Source organism: Molothrus ater, chromosome 6 (genome assembly GCF_012460135.2).
Source record: "Molothrus ater isolate BHLD 08-10-18 breed brown headed cowbird chromosome 6, BPBGC_Mater_1.1, whole genome shotgun sequence".
NCBI classification, from domain to species: Eukaryota; Metazoa; Chordata; class Aves; order Passeriformes; family Icteridae; genus Molothrus; species Molothrus ater.
This window is the reverse complement of record NC_050483.2, coordinates 8,073,573-8,093,638: the sequence shown is the minus strand read 5'-3', so window position 1 is coordinate 8,093,638 and position 20,066 is coordinate 8,073,573. Positions and strand designations below refer to the sequence as shown.

Genomic DNA, 20,066 nt, shown 5'->3' with positions numbered 1-20,066 from the left:
ATAGTGGTTATTGCAGGAGGCTCTGCCACGTAGGAAGAAATTACATTTCCCACGTTGGGGGAAAGACAGACAGTTAAATGGAATAAAATGATCACTCATCAGGTGATCTCTCTCTGATGGTGTAGGTCTGAAAGAGTTCCCACCATTTCCAGAAAACTTAATAAATTCAAGTGACTTTCATATTTTGGATGTTTTTATAACACTGATTAGAAACCTCCAGATGATGAAATGTTACAGCTCTGGTGAGAATCTAATAAAAATCCCCCCTGGGATTGATTTTGATTGACTACAGTTGCCTGTCTGTTTTTATTTTACTGTATATGAACAGACAGGAATGAGCAGGATTGAGTTAACCCTTCCCTGGCCTAATTCCTGTCCTTGGGGGCCTGCGCTGTCACTGCTTTCCACCACTGACACTCAGAGAAAGGAAAAAGCAGTTTAAGGGTTCCATTAACACTCCTAGTTCCTTTGTGTTTTGCAGCTCCAAATATAATCAGGGGATTGGATGAAGATATTAGAAAATGGAACCCACTCAGGGTTATAATTCAAATTAGTGGCACAGCCCTGGTGGAGCAGTTCTTGTTCTGGAAATTATATTGATTCTTCTGTGGAGCTAATTAATGCACATATTTATAAGTTAATGAATTAAAGTTCAAAGTTATTCTTTAGGAAGCCTTGCATATATTAGAAGTCATGAAGAAGGTTTTTTTCCTGTCAAATAAAGATGTGTAAACCTGCACATGTGCTGTGTCCATTTCCTCTGGTAAGAGTTCCACCTGCTAAGGATAGTTGCTTTCAAAAATAAAATGAACCAAATGTAAAATTATATTAGGGAAATATTCTTCTCTTTGTAAATTAAACACTGTGATGTTAAATTAGGTTTAAACTGTTCAATTTATTTATGCTTACTAATTCTTTTCATTTCTATGTTAGCTGTGAGATCACTATGCACACAGATATTAAATCCATTTAGGTAATTTATTTTCTATCTTTCTTGAAGCAGTTTTCTCAGTAAGAAACCCCTTGATTTTCCAAATAGATGCATTAGTGATCAGTGAAGAAGCCCTAAATGGAATAAATATTTATTACCTGTTATATAGTTTATATTACTAGAAGACAATTTTTTAATGTAGGTTGCTCTTTTTCATTAGACCATGAATTTCCTATCCTTTGGAATCTTTGCATCATAGATTTAAGTAGATCTGCTTAAAATTTTTGTGATTTTTAGCACCTCCCCCTCCTTCCTATATGCCTGTTTCAGTTATCTGCTCTTCCTCTGGAAGCATGTTTGCACTGCCAAGCATAGTTATCCCTGGGTTTCTTTTTCATTCAGAATTAGGATTTTCCAAACTTCTCTGGTTATATCTTGTATTTCCTAGCATCTGCATCGAAGTTACCAAATAAGCTTTCCCTCTTTTTTTTTTTTGGTATTCTTACTCCGTCCAAAAAGAAATTCTCTTTTATTCCAGCGCGATGGAAGGGGAGGGGAGAATAATTGTGCTTGTATCATCCCCTCTGTTTCAAACTGGAATACAGGAATATAGGTGAGAGATTCTGTGTAGTGGCAGGTCTGGCTCCATGCTTAACGTGGTCATTGTGTGAAGCTTGGGGCGATTGGTGCTTCTCCTCAGACTGGTCCTTTGGAAGAAATAAATAAATAATTAGGGGAAAGGGAATAAATAACAAAAAGTGAAGAGCAGAAGGGGAAACCGATGGGGAAAAAGAAATAGTGAAAAGGAAACAGATAGGGAAAAGGAAATAAATAGCAAAAAGTGAGTAAACAGCAACAAGCACATAAATAGCAACAAGCGAATAAACAGTGGGATGCTCTGAGCACCGAGAGGCAGCTGTGCAAGTTGAGAGCGAAAGGCAGGTCCCCGGCAGCTCCCAGCCCTGGCCGGGCTTTCCCGTGCCCTGCCCCAGCTGCTCCAGCCCCTCTCCCGCCTGGAACGGGGAACGTGCGGCCGCCGGGGCCCCGCAGCTCCCGGTCCCAGGCGCTCCCGCAGCCGGCGGGCTGGGGCTGGGGAGCGGGAGCAGCGTCTGCTCTGCGGGGCTGTGGCGGCGGCAGGTTCACATGACTAATGCGAGCTGCGAGAGATAGCAGGAGCGCTTTGCTTTTTTTTTTTTTTTTCTTCTTCCCTTTTTTTTTTTTTTTTTTTTTGAGCAGCTCCAGTCTGTGCACAGTTGGCTCCCAGCTGACAGACAGAATGTGGGGTGGGCTTTGTCACCAGAACGCTGGGTACTGCATGCCCAGCTATGCTCGCAATTCCACAGTGCCCAGAAACCTGCTGCTTATGTCAGGGTGCAGCCAGCCTGAACACATAGAAATTGGGTAGCTTGATTGTTGGTGGTTTTTTTTTTAAATATTATTATTTTTTATTTTTTTAAATCTTTTTTTGCCTCTTTCTTGCCTGCAAAGGTTATATAATGAGGGGATTGCTGCTAAAGTAAAAAGGGAAAATGAAGTCTTTGTTAAATGCCTTCACAAAGAAAGAAGGTAAGCGATGAAAGCAGAACACTTTGATGTTTCAGACTGGTGTTTTCTTGTGTACATTTAATATGATGAGCTTAGTGACTCTATAGTTAATCAATTCCTGCGATTTCTTTTTCAGAATTATTTGATGTTAGATAGTCCGTTTAGGCAAGTGGTTATTAAAGCTGGATGTTACTTTATTCCTTTTAGGATTTTCTCTGAAGAATCAAGTAGTTATAAAAATGTTTTTGCTCCCTAAGAAATGCATTTGGAGACATGGAAGGATTTTCCTAGGTGAATTTTGTCAGTGAATGGTGCTGAATTGCACCTTCAGATGTATGAAGTGCCAGGAATAGAATTCAGAGAGCTGGAGGAAGGATTATGTGGTACTTTCAAGTATGCTTTTAGGGATGATAAATTTAAACTTTTGGGGCATGGAATTGGTTCAGGCATTTTCATGTCATTTTATATTAAGTGTTTTTCCCAAACAAGTTTTGCCACAGTTATTCTTGCAGTTCTGAAACGTGGTGAAATAATAGGGGAAAGCAGAGTCCAACAGGGACTAAAGCATGGACATTTGCATTTAATCATTTTTTGTTGTAGTTCTGTTTTTTAATTGTGAAAATAATATAAATAATGCTGATAAGAAGCAGCTAAAAAAATACCCACCCACTTACAGTTTGCAGATTGCTGGGGAAAAGAAACAGTTGGGTGGAATATTAATCACTTCAGGCACAGAAATGCTTATTTTTAACTCTTTCTATAAAAGATTTGTGTTAGACACACATCAATTGGTGTAATTAGTTGTCCCCTTCCCTGTTTATTTCCTGTAGTAAAGGCTAATTTTGCTCATAGTTCTCTCCTCAAGAATAGAACATTAATAGCAAAACAAAAGCTAAACTCTTAAATGGGCTTGTAAAATGCTCCTGAGGTGTGTAAGGGAAGAAGATTTCCTTTCCTCTGGTGCCTGGAGGGCGGTTTCTCCAGTCTGTCAGTACAGATGTGCCCTGCAGCTCTGTGTCCGTGCTGTCACCGTGCCCCGGCACCCTGTCCTTGTCCTCCCTCCCCCTGCCACCAGCAGGGACTCCACCAGCCTCTCCAGAGTCCCAGTAAACATCCCCAAAACACTGGCAGGATTTTGTTTTCTCAGCCTGTGGCAGGAAGGGCTGGGCAGGCTGCTTTCAGCTTAATGAGAAATTGAAACCTAAAGGTCAGACCCAATTTTTAGTCAATCCAAGGCAAACTTTGGTGACCTGGGGGAACAGCATGGGAGCTTTTGGTAGCAAACCTGAGTGTGCCAAACATCCCCTGTACTCAGTTTTTGTGTTTTCCCCTTGACTGAATTCTGCTTTGTTGTACCTGGGAAAGATCCCCACCTTCAATGCAGTGCTTTCTGGAGTTTTATTCCAAATGTCAAAAGTAAAGGAATGTAGAAATGTTGCATCTCTGCCCCACACATCGACCTAGGGGTCTGTATGTGCCAGTTTTGGAGATAAATGCTGTGAGTTTGCTGTAAGTTAGCACTAACTGGGTCTTTCACTGTGACACCTGAAGCACCAAAGGTGCTCTCATGACACCCTCAGCTGCTTTGAAACCTTAAAGAAATATGGAATGGGAAAAAACTTGAAATGTCAGGAAAATTATCCAGAGTTTCTTCTAGTTTCTTGCATAAACATTGGACTTGTGTGCTGTCTCCCATTTAAAGCTTTTAAAGGCTATTTCCCTTATTTCAAAGGAAGCATGGGAATAATTGAAGCCCTTTCTGTGCATGCTGTTCCCGTGTTTGATTGTTCAGATGTTGTTGAGTTGTTTACTACAGGAAGTTTCAGCTCACTGGAAATACAAAGGATGTTATTGTAAAATATTCAGAATTGTAATTGATAAACTGTAATCATAAATTGACTCTGGTGAAAATGATTCAAACCATTCTTTTACTCGCAGTTCCATCTCTATTTTATGCTATAAATATGCTCTCAGTTTTGCACTGAAACCTTAAATTTTGCTTTGTTCTCTCAATTAAAGGCTCTATTTCAAGGCAGGACAGATTGATTCTTATCTATATTCATATTTATGTGAATTTATTTACTTGCACAGTATGACAGACATTCTTATTCTGGTTTTTTGTGTGGTTTTGAAGGGTATTGAATGAGTAGACATTTCTGGCTCTTTATAAATGGCACTTACTGGCACTTTAGACATGAAGGATGATATTTTGTGGGTCTTCTTTCCCAATTTACATATGATTTTTTTCTTTGAGAATTACAACAGCTCAGTGAAGCCCTCAGCAGCAGTGCCTGGATGCATTTTGTTAGTTATGCCACTGTGACTTTTTGGATGTAAATCTGTGCACTTTGGCTCAGGTCCTGTGACCCTCATGAGCTCCACTGAGAGAAATTAATGAGGGCAGTTGCAATAATGGGGATCAGGGCCAGCATGAGGTTTTGGGGTCAATTCCTTTATGACAGGACAGGAAATTCTGTCCCATCTGCTGATAAGTGGGTGCTTTTTTATGAGGGAATTTGCCTTCTGATTTGCACTTGGGACAAACTGACAAACTGACAAACCATGTGGAAAATGGTGTGAATGCTCGTGTGAACCAGGAGCACGCATGGGGGGCTGGACCCTCTGCTCTGAGTGAGATTTGTGTCGCCCTGGCTTTGTTTTGTGTTGTGGCTCTTCCATTAAGGAGTTTCTTAGAGCTTTTGGATATCCTGGTGTTCCCCCTGGGATGTGGCATGTGACGGAGCCAGTGTATTACCCTGGGGTAATATGCTCTATATACCATAGTAATGGATGTGGTAGGGATGCCAGGATTAGAAAGAGGGGAATGCCTGGGGATTGCAGCAGTGTAATAGAGTTCTGCCAGGACAGCAAGCTGTGTCCTCAATTTTTAACCTGCAAGATGGGGATAAGGTGACTGTTCACAGATTTCAGGTTAGGCCTGAACTTGAACTTAGGTCTGGACCAGTTTGGGTACCAGGAATGAGGGATGGAAACCGCAAGTCCATGCAGCAGGAATTCTGCTGGGCAGCCCTGTTCTGTGCCTTTCTGACTGAATGTGACAACGCAGCAGGAAAATGAACTTTCTGAGCCTCAAACTTGGCAATAATGAGGTGTTTCCCATTTCCTAGAGCACAGTTCAGAGCGCTCAGCAGGCTCAGGGCACTGGTGTTGCCTCACCGTGTATGCAAGCCAGCAAACAGGTTCATGTTGCTCTGTTGTTTTTGATTTAATGATGTTCTAAAGATAATTTGATCAGCTCTGCTGGAAAGGTGGAGTTTCTGCCTCTGCAGAAGAAACAATGCCATATGTTGTATGTGGTGCTAAACACACACGGATGTGAAATCATCTGAGATCACCCTCCATGTCTCTCTTTGCACAGTGCCCTTTAGGGAGGCTCCCACCTACTCCAACAGGAGGAGGAGGCCTCCCAGCACCTTGGCAGCCCCCCGGATCCTGCTGCGCTCCAACAGCGACAACAACCTGAACATCAACAACCTCCCCGAGTGGTCAGCCTCCTCCTCTGCCTCTTCACATCGCAGCCTTTCCCCTCACCTGCTCCAACAGATGCAGAATAATCCCAATGGAACTGTAAAAACTGTGGGGAGTTACACTCCGTCCTCCCGGAGCCGCTCGCCATCCCTCAACAGGCTGGGAGAGGATGCCAAGAGGCAGCAGCACAGGCACATCAGGTGAGCTTTGGCTGTTTCACAGCACGAGGTACCCTACAGGCACCATGCTGGCCTGCCACATTCCTTTATGTTAGTTGCACTCTCCAGAATGTATAGTTATTCATGCTCAGCACAGTGGACCATGCCCAAGTGTAAATATTTTAATTGGAAGCCCCAAAGCCAGCCGTTTCCTCACAGAGCTCCAGCAGCCAGGCAGACTTTCAAGTTCAGCAGTGACTTAACACAGTTTGCACCTCCAGCTCAAGGTGCTGGCTCTGCGCATCTTCCCAAAGTTGAAATAAGGATTGTATCTAACAGTGAAGCAAACTGTTTCTGGGATAACTGCTCCCTTCACAGAACTGTTGGTCATGCCTGGAACCTGTATTGGAGCTGCTCATGGGTGATGGAGCAGAGGCTGTTTAGGTTCTCAGCACACACCAAAGAGTGAAATAGAGGGAGTAATGTGATCTAGCAGGCATTCAGGGCAAATATCCTGCAGCTCTGTCTGACTGGAGAGCAAATCCTGACTAATTAGAGTCATGTAGGTTTTGTAAGCCATGGAAAAAAGCTGAGGGCTGGGGCTAAGTTTTGATCACTTATGGGGGCTACAGCTTTGAGAAGGCACTGCCCTGGACTCAGGAGCTCCTGTCAAATGGGAAAGAGATGGAGATGCACCAGGACAAGGAGTTGAAGTGCTACAAAAAGGCTGGGAGGCATCAGAGCTGAGCTCTGCTGGAGAGAACCAGAGCTCACACATTTTGGCCAAACACTCCTCAGTTGAAAATCTGGCTTTGTCTTCCCTGTTTCCTACTATATGTATATATAATATGTCTGCTGTTCAGAGCAGAAAAGGAACTGGGAATTGTCAAGAAATGCAGCTGTTGGTTTCTCTTTGCTGTTTGTAGGTGTAAGGGATGTTCAGTGGAGTTTTCAAGTCAGTAAAACAAAATGTTATGTAGCTGACACTGCCTCTGTTACCCTGCCTGTTCCTCTGCTCTCCCTGGCCAAACTGCCAGGCACTGTTTGTGATGGAAACAATACTTCTGGGCAGGGGGGATCTGGTGAATTGTGAGACAGAGTCGTCTGGCATGTAAGAAAGAGTGAAATTAAAGGGAAGGAAGGGAAAGCAGATTCCATATGCCAGTGGTTTCATGCAGCAAGCAAGCTCATCTTGCTTTGTTGTGTGTTACAATAATGGCAAAATTTCATTTGGGTATAATTTGGGTGGCATGTCCTCACAGAGCCCACTAACAGCTCAAGATCAGTCTGTAATGAGGCTTCAACTGGATGAGGAGTTGAAGTGAGGAGATTGTAAGGTTCTTTTCAGAGAATGAGTGTTCTTCTGTTCCTCTGGATTCTGCTGATGCCACCAGAGAGGGAGGTTCTACCTTAGAGTCAGTGATAATTTTAGCTGCATGGGATAAAAATGCATTTTCATCAATGTTCCTGGGATAACACACCTCAAATTCTAGAAGTATAAACAATCCTTTCAGCTGGGGGTAACAATTAGAAATATTTTTTTTTTTATTAAGCAAACATTTACTTGCTTTGACTTTGTTCAACCACTTTCCTCTTCCCTTTCTGAAAAGTTGCTCATGTGACAATGGGAACCAATTTAATGCCTGAGAGTTTGTGGATATAAAATTTTGTCTTCCTCTTAGTGCATCAGCAGCACAGCTGCTGAAGCTGCTACCCAGCTCCCTCTGTGCCACCAAGACTTGTTTCAGAGAAGTCCAGAGTACCTACAAGTACTGAGAAGAGAGCTGGAGGCTCTCTGAATTTAAAGACAACTAAATGGATTTATATATATAATTTTTCCTGCAAATAATGCCTTTTCTTGCCACGGGCCCATTTTTCAGTCAGGAATGGCACCTTATATGACACTTTCCTCACAGATTTTGTTTAACTGCATGACCACCTACTTACTGTTAGCTAAATGTGGGAACTGTTGCTGTCTCTGCTTATTATTTGCAAATAATAACAGTCACCACGAAGCTGTTGCTCCCCTGGGATGGAAAAGTCCTTTCTGACAGAGCAGGAGGTTGGGTTGTGGAGCAGAAGCAGCCAGAAGGGGCTGGAGAAGGTCAGACTGTGACAAAGGGTTAATGAGGTCTGTGGGATTTGTGCTGTGGAGAGGTGCTGGAGAGCCATGCTGGAAGGGGTTCATGTGACCTTTGCAGCCCGTGTGGCTCAGGTGCTCTGTCTTCTCAAACTGAAAGAGGAGAGATTTAGATTGGATATTAGGAAGAAATTCTTTCCTGAGAGGGTGGTGAGTCAGGGGTACAGACTTCCCGGAGAAGCTGTGGCTGCCCCATCCCTGGAAATGTCCAAGGCCAGGCTGGAAAAACTGGAAAAACCTGGTCCAGTGGAAGGTGTCCCTGCCCATGGCAGGGGGGTGGCACTGGGTGGTCTTAAGGGTCCCTTTCAAACCAAACTGTTCTTGATTCTCACAAGGCTGTTGCTCTTCACAGCAAAGTGGTTGGGAGGGGGGAAGCTGGGAATGAAAAGAAAGGGACAGGCTTTGTGTGGAACATACCCCACAGAAATCAGTGAATGAGGTGCCAACACAGCCTCAGTGAGGGCTGAGCTGCCAAGGATGGCCACCTTCTTCTGGCTGAGAGGGAAACATGTCTACACCTCTCTTGAAATCTCTGCATCCTCCTCCTGCTCCTTCCTGGCATGGCACTTGCTGGGCTTGGAGCCCACGCTGGGGACAAGCAAGGGAGAGGAAAGATCTCTTTTTAAAAAGTCCTGCACCCCACGTCGCAGCCCTGATTTCCATTAGTGAGTCTGTTGCCTAAGAAGTTCTGCATTCCTTGTGTGGGTTTAATGTGCCATTTCCCTTTTCTCTTTCAGTGAAGGAGAAAATGAATGTATCTTCTGTGCTCACAGTTAAAGTAGATGCTGGGAGATAACACTGGGAATAGCTGCCACCAGACTAGGCAGAAACACAGCTTGATACAAGTGGAAATCAGATGTGTAGCTATAGTTTATAGATCTAGATTTTTTTTTTTATGGTGATGACTGTTCCTCCACTTATAAGGAAAAAGGAATGGAGCAAAAGAACTGAAATCTGAATGTCATCTTTTCCAGGCTTTCTTTAAACAACTGTGAGAGTTGGCTGAGGTTTCTGGTGCAAACTCCATCACAGACATGCAAGCAGAGCTCCCTTTTAAACTCCTGAGTGGGGCTTACCATTAGCAGCATCCCTTCCCAGTAATAGAACAAAACAAGGTGAAAGGGGCATGCAATTCCAAACGGCGAAGAGGTTACTGCAGGAAAACAGGAGTGTTCCTGATAGGAAAGATCCAATAGGTGTGGGTTTTTATCAGACTTCTGTACCTATTGACTTACTGGCTCCCATTTTGGTAGGAGACTGGTTGAAAAAAAAAAAAAAGGTGAAAACTCAGCAGACCCCAGCCCTTGTATTTCATTTTGCTTAAAGCAGTTTGAGATACTTTCTTACATGAAGGCAAGCAGAGTGTTATAATGCCAAACCACCACTAAATCACCCTTCTTCCTTTGGTAGCCTAACTTTTCCCTATCAAACTCTATTAATATTACTCCTTCTCATGAATATTTTCCTTTTCTAGACTTTGGTTAAGACTGCAAGTTTTTATGCTTTGGGGTTTTTTTGAAGTTGACTGCTAGTGTATTGCTAGTTTGTTATGATCTATCCTATAGGTTTCCCACCCTCTTTAGTATTTGCCTCTTTCTCTTTTCTTATCTTTTTGGCAGTTCACTCATTTTCCCACAGGTTTAAGAGTGATCTTATGCATTGTTCACCACCTTTCAACAATTCCTTTTTTATACACCATGACTGTGAGTTGGTGGTGACCTGCGGCTCTCCTGGGCACATTCTGGAGTCACTGAATGAGCTGGTGATTGCCATCCAGAAGAAATGATAATTTGGAAAATGTTAACCACAAGTACCAGGCTTTGTGCAGATCTAAATTTAACCTTGGGCCTTGGAGTGATGAAGTAACTTGATTATTCAGTCCATTTAGTTAATAATTCAGTGATCTCACTTGTTCACTCTGTGTTACAAAGATATCCATTCCCAATTGTAAATACAGACATTTTCAAGTCCCTCTGACAAATTGACATGCTGGGAATGTATGATGGGCATATAAATTTTGAATTTAATTAGGGCCTAGGAATGTGCAAGTTTAAAAGTTTAAATTGCAGAAAAACTAAAAGCTTTAATGTTGTGTGTTTTCTGTTCTAGGCCATTATGGTCAGGTGAATATTGATCATGATTCATACTGAAAGATTTCAACCCTTAAAAACTCCTGTTTGCTTTTTTTTTTTCTGCAGGGTTTGATGTCTTACTGGGAGGCAGTTTTGCTATTCACTGCTTAATTTAATCTTGCTAATGTGATGGTAAATGATTAACGTTCTCCCTTTGAATAAGCTGTTAATGATTTTTCATTTCAATTTCCAGTGCCGTTTACAGTCCCAGTGCCAACAAAGATACTCTGTCTGCCTTGGATTATCAGGGTCCCAAAAGGAAGCTCTACAGTGCTGTCCCTGGGAGACTTTTTATTGTTGTAAAGCCATATCAACCTCAAGGGGAAGGGGAAATTCACCTGCACAAAGGAGATAGAGTCAAAGGTGAGCACCTAATTCATTTGGAATAAACCTTTTCTCCTGCTAGGTGGGAATTTTATGTAAAAACTCTCTTTTACACGGGTGGAAATAATCTGTATGGTGAAAGTGCTTTTATGCATTTGTTTCTTTGCAGGATATTTTGCTTCTGGTTCTGTTTTGTAACCAATGCATATTTAGCTGCCACTTTAACTGCCTTCAAAGTGCTGCCACAAACTCTCTCAACTCACAACTCACAACTCTGTGCAATAATAGCACCATTTTCTCTTACCCAGGGCACAGAATTTGCTGCTGGAGCCATTCCAGAGGCCCTGCTCCAGGGCTTTAAGGGGTTGTAAACCTGTCAGCTATCTAAAAGGCTCAGGAAGGGAATGGGGGTAAGGTCAGCTCTGCCCTTTCCTCCAGGAACATTTAATTGGTTAAGTAGAAAATATCCCCTCATGGGACTTAGGATAAGTGGGTAGGGAGAACCTCCTGTAAATATAATTTTGGAGGAAGCATGGTGGTGCATGTGAAATTTCTGTTCACTACTGCAATTACATGCTAAGACCAGGTTTAAATGAAGGCCAAGCTTTGTTATTGCTTTGAAGGCAGTCAATACATCCAGATACAGCTGAAAAAAAGGGAGATAGGGTGTACAGGACTCACCTTCCCCAGAGTGAGCTGTGAGGCTGTGGTTTTGCACCACCAGGTAAAACAGAATAAAAGAGACTTTGTATTGGATGGACCCATACAAATCAAACAACAATTATGGAAATCAAACACAAGGGAATAAATTCAGTGTCCTAAATAAAAGTGTTAAGCAGCTGCAAATTTTCTTGCAAAGGGAACTACTTATCTCATGAAGGAAGACTTCAGATACCTCCTCCCTTGAGCCTGCAAACAGTAGCTGGAAAAAAATAGGGAGCCATTAGAAGGTATTTTTGCATTTTTATTTTTGGATGTACTGATTCTGAAGCATTTTTGAGTTTAATAATTTCTGTTAACTCCAGCCCTCAGAAGGTGTAAGACAGAAATTTGAAGGGTGCTACACTTAAAGGTAAAACATGCAAAGTTAATTTTAAATGCAAGGACGAAGGGAGAAGGTTAAACTTAGAGTCTGTAGGGCTGAGAAGATAATTTTGCAGTTCTCAAGGCTGTTCCCTGATCAGGTAGGAAGCAGTGATTATGATCTCATGGTGCACAAGAACTAGGATGAAATTTTGGGGGATACTAAATAACATTCTCCACTCAGTGTTCTTAGAGGTCGGGCAGGTGCCAGTGGACAAGGAATGAGTGGCTGCTCCAGGGCAGGTGTTGGACACAGAGATGTTCAATTGTCCTGTTGGATTTAAGGATGCAGGAATACTCTGTTTATGTAGAGGATGGAATAACAACCACACAAGATCTTCTCACCAGAATAAGGCAGCTCTGGGCAGTTCTGGGAAAAGACAAGACAGAAATTGTGTTTCCTGGCAAAAGAGGAAGCACTGCAACAGGTTGCCTGTAATGCTGAATATTTTAGAGGCATTCCTTATCTGGCAGGTGGTTTACCTTAGGTTTTGAGACTATTATATGCAAAAAAAATCCCAGAATAAAGGATTTAAATTTCAATGAAATGTTTATTGTTTTTGAAAAATTAATTCAGGAGCCCTTGGTTCTAAGTTACAGTAACAGTCACTGGAAAACATTGCAGGAAGGAATTAGTCTACTTTTCATGTTTTCATAAAATGGTGTAGCCTAAATGGAGACCAGTGATTTTAGGGGGCACTCTAAATGCTGAAATAAAAAATGCAGTTATGGCTGGGATTTTTTCTTTGTGGGAAAAATATAAGTTTATTGAAAGTAACACATTAATTATTACTGCCATTAAAAGGGGGATGTGCCCATTCTACATCAAATCATTCCTGCAGGGATTATTTTTTCAGCTTCAAGAATCTGATTTGCACATTGACTTGAAATCTGGCAGAGTTTTTGCAGGTCCATTTGTTTTGAAGCATTTTAGAGAACTTTGCTGCAGCAAAGTCTGGCGAGGTTTCTGTAGGTGTCAGCCAGCTTTTGGGGAGGGTTTAGGGAAAGAACAAGTGTTCACAGGGGTTGTCCGTGTTGCTCCCAAGGATGAAACCTTGTGAAATGTAATTTAAGGTTGTTTGCATGGCAGGGCTGGAACAGTGTGTGACAGGCTCCCAGAGCTAATCAAAGGGAAAACTTCCAGAACAAGATCAAATCCTATTTCGTGTTACCATGTCAATGGTTCCTCAGCTGCAGCAAAAAAATATGTCAGAATGAACACGGCAAGGTCATGGAGAGAACAAAGAGTGCAGGGAAAAGACAGTGGTGCTTTAAAGAGGTCTCTGTTGTGTAACAGTATCCAAGAAGCTGCTCAAACTTTTTGTGCCAAAAACCCAGGTCCAATTAAATCTGGATTCCCGTCCCTGTTTCAGTGAAAATGTAATTATTGCTAGACAGTAAGTGTAGTGATAGGACAAGGAGCTATGGCTTTGAACTGAAAGACAGTAGATTTAGACTAGATTTGAGGAAGAAATTCTTCCCTGAGAGGGAGTGAAGCCCTAGCACAGGTGGCCCAGAGAAGCTGTGACTGCCTCATCCCTAGAAGTGTCCCAGACCAGGTTGGACAGAGCTTGGAGCAATCTGGGATAGTGGAAGGTTACCCTTTCACTGGTAAAAGGCTGGAACAAGATGATCTTGAAGGTCCCTCCCAACCTAAACTATTCCAGGATTCTGTGATGTTTAAAAAAAAATTACTCCATGTGAGCAGGATGGGCTCCCTCTCCATCCTCCAAAAGCACAGGCAGTAGAACTCAGAGTCCTCAGTGCTGTGGGAGTGCCAGAACTGCTGACTATAAGGAGATCCTGCATTTTTTCCTCTTCCTGAGCGTGAATTCTTGGTACTGGATGTATTTTCTGTATTTTACAGACTTAGCAAGACCATGGCTCAGCCTGTTTGGGGTTTAGCAACTTGCTCTGTGCAGTATTTGGAGGAAATGGGAGAATATTAAACCCCATGGAATTCAGTTTTTCCTTCACTTTGGAAACATCCTCACTGAGGAATGGAAAAGCTTTGTCTTGGCCCCTCTCCTCTGCCAGCTTGGTGACTGCACTGCTCTGTGTAGGACACTGATGCCCAAGTCCTGGCTTTTGGATTGTTTTGGGGAATTCAAACGTGGCCTGGCGCTGGCAGAGAGATTGTGCCCTGTGTTCAGGCTGACCCCGGGGAGATGCTCATCACGAGTACATCCCATGAGACTAATCACAGCAAAGATGTAGCAAGGCATTTATTGCAGGGATAAAAACCCAGAACAACATATTAGAGAAAGGGATTACTTGGGAAATGTTTTTATGGATTTTCTTTTTTAACTTGGCAGAATTAGAAGGGTCACAGAGAGGGATGAATTCCTAAACTCTTGATGAAAAATCAGATGTTTTCATCAAATGGAGATGAAGCAGGGTTTGTTTTTTTTTTTTCTTTCTAAAACTGGTAGAAGTGCATCAGTGACAATAGTTCACAGTGTGTGATACAAGGAAACTGCTCAGAGAAATCTGTGAATGGGCAAGGTTCAAAGGAATGTAAACTAAACAAAATGGTCTTGTATTCATAGGATATTACGTAGCCTGTACAAAAATACTTGCTGTATTTTTAGTTGTTAGTCATACACACTGACATCATTTGTGTGTCTGCCACTCATGAGAGAGGAGCCATGGCTGCTTGCAAAAATAAATCTGATATCTTTATTTATACTAGAATTGCCCTAATCTTATGTTTTCACATAAATAAAGGAGATCTAGTTTGATTCCTCACTGAAACACTTCTAATATTTTGTTTTTGCATATTTTTTTTCTTTCTTCCTTCTTTATCTGAAAGTCCATAGCAATAAATCTGCCACAATCCAAATGCACACAAACATGTATAAAATATCTGCAAAATTAATTTGAATCAGCTTTTGTGTTACTAAATTGAATTCTTGCACTGGAAATTAAGTGGTCTCTTTGATAGCAAAACTCAGAATGCAATGCTCAAAAGATTCTTTGTGAGCAAATTAGCAGTTTTCTTGTCCATGAAGATAAAGCAATAGAGATGGTTTTTGGGAAGATAACAAGTCTGAGTTCCAGGTGCAGACAGGCTCTGGTCACTTCAAAAATAAAAAAATCAGAATTATTTTCAGAGTCTGGGTTATGTTAAAACATATCTAAAATGCACATGAACTATCCTTCACTGATTTAGAAAGAAAAAACCCTCCTGATTAAAATACTTTGAGAGCATTTGAAGTCTCACCCTGCTCACAGCTTTGTTTTTTATGATCTCCCCAGATCCTTCTTCTTTCCAGGCTGTCCTGCCACAGCTCTCTCAGCTTTTTCTAGTGCCCATTGTATGGAAAACCAGGGAGTTATTTCAGTATCTCAAATATTCTCCAACAGATTTCCATGAGCCCTCTGAGATACCTCTGGTGCAGGGACATCACAGCAGGGTTGTGGTAAACCCAAATGCAGCTCTCAGCTCCATTCCTCGGGGTCAGAGGAGCAGGAGTCACTCAGCAGCAGCAGCTCAAGCATCTGCTCTGGGCAGGAAGTCAGTAGCTCTGTGCAGCAGAAATATTGACCCTTGTGACTCTGCTTTTATTTCTGCGTGATCTCAGCCAGCAGGGCAATCCAAATATATCGCTAACATTTTCATTTCTTGTGAAATCCACTTGTAAGTCATTTTGAAAAAGAAAGATTATTAAACCCCTGCTGTGCTCAAAGATATTGCCAACAGACAGTGCTTGTGGGCAGGAGGAAAGTTGGTCTCCTGAGCTTTTGCACTTGTTAGATTAGTAAACAAAATACTGGGAAGGGAAGAGCCTCAGAAAGGCTGTTCTGTTTCGTCAAGAGCATTTTGTACCTTGTGTGGGTAAGTGTGGCAGCAAAATTGAACCTAAGAGGTTTGCAAGGTATTGTTCAGCTGCTCTTTGACATGAAGGATGAAATGAATGTGAAACAGAATATTAATCTTACCCAGGTTCACTGGTCTGTTTCGCTTCCTTTCTGTCTCCTGACTTGAATGGTTTGATTTCAGCTCCTAACATGATTAACTATGGCTCATCACAGGTCCTATCCTAACTCATTCCTTCAAGCTGCTTGTGCCTGAAGAGCAGGACAGAGTGGTGCTGTCAAAATGTAACAAAGACCCCTATCCTAACTCATTCCTTCAAGCTGCTTGTGCCTGAAGAGCAGGACAGAGTGGTGCTGTCAAAATGTAACAAAGACCCGGCCTTGTTCCTGCTCCAGCGGGAGAGTTCCCTTTGCTGTCAGAGACCATGGAAAGGGATCAGGAGGCAAAAGCACCCACAAATCCCCTGTCATCGTGCTTGGCTACTTTAACACATCCTTTCTTGAGTAGTCATCAACTGGCCTGGAATATTCAGGGGACAGGAGCACCAGGAGTCAGAGAGGAGCTGTGAGTGCATCAGTGTGGTGCAACGCAACACTCCAGGCTCTGCATCTAGCTTGGCTTGGGGCCCCCTTCTCCATCAATTCTCTCTGAATTCCCCTGATTTCAAGTTTGGGCATCACTGTGGAGAAGGGCAAACCTGACTCTGACTGCACCTTCCTCAACAGAGCTGGGAATCAGAGGGTGGATTTTTGCAATGTGTGATTTCTGACCAAAACCCAAATCAGTGCAGATTGATTTCTCACACTGTTTTCATCTCTCCCTCATTATCTCAAAACTATTTCACAGACACAGGGAAAAAAAACAGGGAAAAGTTGATCTTCATAGAAACTTTATGGTAAGGGGAAAAAGCTCCCACAGAGGGCCAAATGTTGAACAGCACAGCTCAGTTCTATTTCAACTGAGCCATATTTCCTCAGATTTAGAGGATTACGTGCAGCTTATTGTATTTGTAGGTTTGACGTAGAGGGTGGTTGCTCTGTTAGTAGCCCCAGTCATCTTCTCACCCTGAGGTTCTTCTCCTGAAGTGCTTGTTTGCACTGTTTCTTTCCTGGGAAAGCAGAGGTGAGAAAAGGTGAAGAGGTGTTTTAAGTCAGGATCTCTGTGTTATCTCCCTAATTTGGTCAGCTCCCATAACTCAAGCTGGGAAGGAACTGCTGCATTTCCTTCTCCACCACAAGAAATGTCTGTAGGGCCACAGCCCAGTGTGACTGCCCGGGTCAATTAGCCAGAATCATTAACTGCAGATACAGGAGCCTGCCCTTCCAGGCTCTGGGTGGAGTGCCCAGGAAGGTCTGTGTGGGTGCTGGAACCCCCCTGTGCCTGGCAGCAGGGTGAGGGGCACTGAGCTCCTCCCCACGCTGCTGCTCTGACCCCAGGTTCTGTCAGGCTCCCTCGATGACATCTTTGAGAGCCAGAACCAGCCTGCCCAGGAGACAAAACAGCCAGATCCAGCTCAGCATCCCTCACTGAGGGAGGGAGGGAGGGATTGCTGTCAGGAACCAGGAGGGGCAGAGGAACAGAGTCAGAAAAATCCCTGTTTTTAACAGAGAGTGTGATTAAGTTATAACTCGTGCTGACCTTCATTTATGTTGTACGTAAAGTTTTCATCAAAGAATCACGGAATCCTAGAATGCTTTTAGGGGTTGGGATGGACCTTAAGGGTCATCCAGTCCCAATCCCTGCCTTTAGACACATCCAGGGATGAGACACCACAGCCTCCAAGAAGTATTCCTGCATAGATTGTCTGTCATTTGGAAGCTCTCCTGCCAAAGACAAATAATTCTGAAAATTTATGTCAGACAATAGACATTTCAGCTAGGGAAAAGCCTAAATCACAATATTAATTATTTCTGGGAGAAAAAAGTTAGGCCTCTACCAGTTAGAAATTAAAAATCTCCTGTATTTCAAAGAAGAAGATTGAGACAAATTTTACCTCGGGACACAAACCCAGAGTTTTTACATAAGCACAGGCTGGTTCAGCTGTTAATTCTTTTTCAATGGATTTCTAACTTTATACTTTACTTTCATTCTGTTGAGTTTTCTTTCTTTTCTGCTTGTTGCAGAAATGTTCTTTTTTCCCAGAATATGCTCTCTCATTCCCAATCCATATGATTATTTATTTTCCCAATAAAGAAGAATGAAGTTTATCCAAGCACTAAAAATTGATTTAGATATTACAAAGACATTTTAGGTACAGGCTGTAACAGCTGTAAAGACATTGGCCTGAATTTGGCTTTAAATTTCCTTGACATTTTTGCAAATAAGGCTGCCTGGAAGAATTTGCTCCTGGGCATTTCAATATCACAAGGAATTTAGAAATAGTATTCACCATAACTTTCATTTCTTGTTGGGGCATGCAGGGAGCTGTAATGTGGGAGGATACAAATTCTATGTTCTTTTGATTAAAATGATTTTGATGGCACATTGAGTAATTAATCTGTTTGAGATTAGTATACTATATTAATATCAATTGCAATAGATACATTTCAAATAGACTTCAATTTGCAAGAGACAAAGCATTCTATGCTCAAGTCTAATAATTTTATAATATATAATATTGTAAAATATTATATATATTAAATTTTCTGGCAGAATCTTGCTGATTTTAAGTATAATGCTTTAAAAACAATAGAATAGAAGCCCCTGATTGTCACCTGCCTATCCATGGTTTCCTGTTACCCACTTGTTTGGTGCTTATCCAGTTTTGCTTTGCAGTTTTGTTCATATAATTGGACACAACTCCTCTTTTAAACCACACTTTTGTCGTGAAAAGATGTCTCAAGATACCTGATGTTACAAGAACCTTTATTTCACTCTTACAACATCAGATTCTTTTTGTAATTCAGGTTGTGTGTGAAGAGCATCTGACCTGCTTTTGCCATAGCAACCACACCTTTTGATTTTACCAAAAGAAAAGTGAAAACCACTGGAAATTAGAAAGCCTTATTATTAATTTAGGGAAAGTTGTCCTTTCATTTACCATTGTTTTGTCCTTCAGCAGGAAAAAGATTGATTAGAAAATCTCTTGCTGCTAACAAATTATCTGTTACAGTGAATCTCTTAAACACTGTTGGGAGAGTAAAGATAGAAACGAAGACCTCATTCTAAAAAAACCATTCATGGGTACAATAGATAAATTACATTTTTCTATTTATCCTTTAAGTTCCCCACTTTGGAGTGAGTGAAGTGTTGCCAGTTTTTAAAGATCTATACTTTATTATAGCCTTGGCTCATGTGCAGAATTTCTTATTAATGGCACCACGTGAAGGGGAAGAAGATCATTTCAAGGTTTTAGGGGATGCAGAACCATCTAGGGCTCAACTTCTGCATTGGAATATGAGCTTGTCCCCCATATCCACAGCAATTTAACTGTCTCTGCACATCAGCTGAAGCCAGGGCTGTCCCTCATTTGCCCTGTGTCATCTTTGTGCCTCTTGCAGCTCCAGCAGGCTTTTCCTGCTTCTCCTGGCCCCCAGCAGGAGGTTTTTCCCAGAATGCTGAGGGCTGCCTGCATTCCAGCAGCACTCATTTCACCCTTCCACTGCTTTTCCATGGATGTTATATCTTCAGGCAGGACTACACGTGTTTTTCCTTTGCTCTGGCTATTAGTGATGGCTAATTCTCAATAATTCATATAATAATGGGCTAAAGTGGGTCTGGTTTTGCTCTGTAGGAATCCCTTCTCACCCTGCACTCACAGACAGTGTTCCAAGGCAAATTTTATTTCCCAAAAGTGTTGATTGTTGATTACATCAGCTGCTACTGCCATAAACACATGAAATCGCTCCATGAGTTTGTGGAGTGAAATCCAGGACTGAGATTCAGTGCTGTAAACTCCTCCCAAAAAAAAAAAAAAAAAAAAAAAAAGAAAAAAAGAAAAAAAAAAAGAAGCAGCTAATTACTGGCAATAGGAGTCTCACTGTCTCACATTTGGAAATTTCTTTTGGCTGGAGTTGCATTCTACAATGATTCTAATATGTACATGTAGGTTATTAAGTTTTCCTGGTTCCTTATCTCATATCTAAGAAATGCTTTCTTATGTGAGAAGATGTTACATTGTTAAAAATGTATTGGAAGCTGCTGAATTCCCCATTTATTTTGGATGGGTGATGTTTTATGTAACACTGAATTATTAGATGGACAATGTGTGTTAGTTAATGTGCACAGGCTTTAAATATTTTTAACAACACCTGGAATACAGTAGCATATTTTTTCATTAATTTTGCCCCATGTTTATATTTTTTTAAAAAAGACACGCTAACATTTTTTAATTCAGCTCAATTTTCAGTGTAGAGTTTTGTTGTCATCTAAGCTCAGTGCCCTCCCCCAGTATCTCATAACTTCCTGGGTTTATAGGAGTTATAGGTTTTCTCATATATGTCAG

The 20,066-nt window shown here is 41.8% G+C and overlaps 1 protein-coding gene across 3 annotated transcripts in view; it reads left to right on the top strand.

Annotated features, from left to right (window-relative positions):
- SHANK2 (SH3 and multiple ankyrin repeat domains 2) overlaps positions 1-20,066 on the top strand; it is a 250,055-nt gene that overhangs the window by 63,900 nt on the left and 166,089 nt on the right. For 2 of the 3 annotated variants that reach the window (XM_054515206.1, XM_054515205.1), the window contains exons 1-3: positions 2,239-2,497; positions 5,856-6,165; positions 10,589-10,758. In XM_054515206.1, coding sequence (XP_054371181.1) covers positions 2,461-2,497; positions 5,856-6,165; positions 10,589-10,758 — 517 coding nt within the window. In that variant the 5' untranslated portion in view covers positions 2,239-2,460. Of the gene's footprint in view, positions 1-2,238; positions 2,498-5,855; positions 6,166-10,588; positions 10,759-20,066 lie in introns of those variants that run through there. The other variant, XM_054515204.1, reaches the window with a different exon arrangement.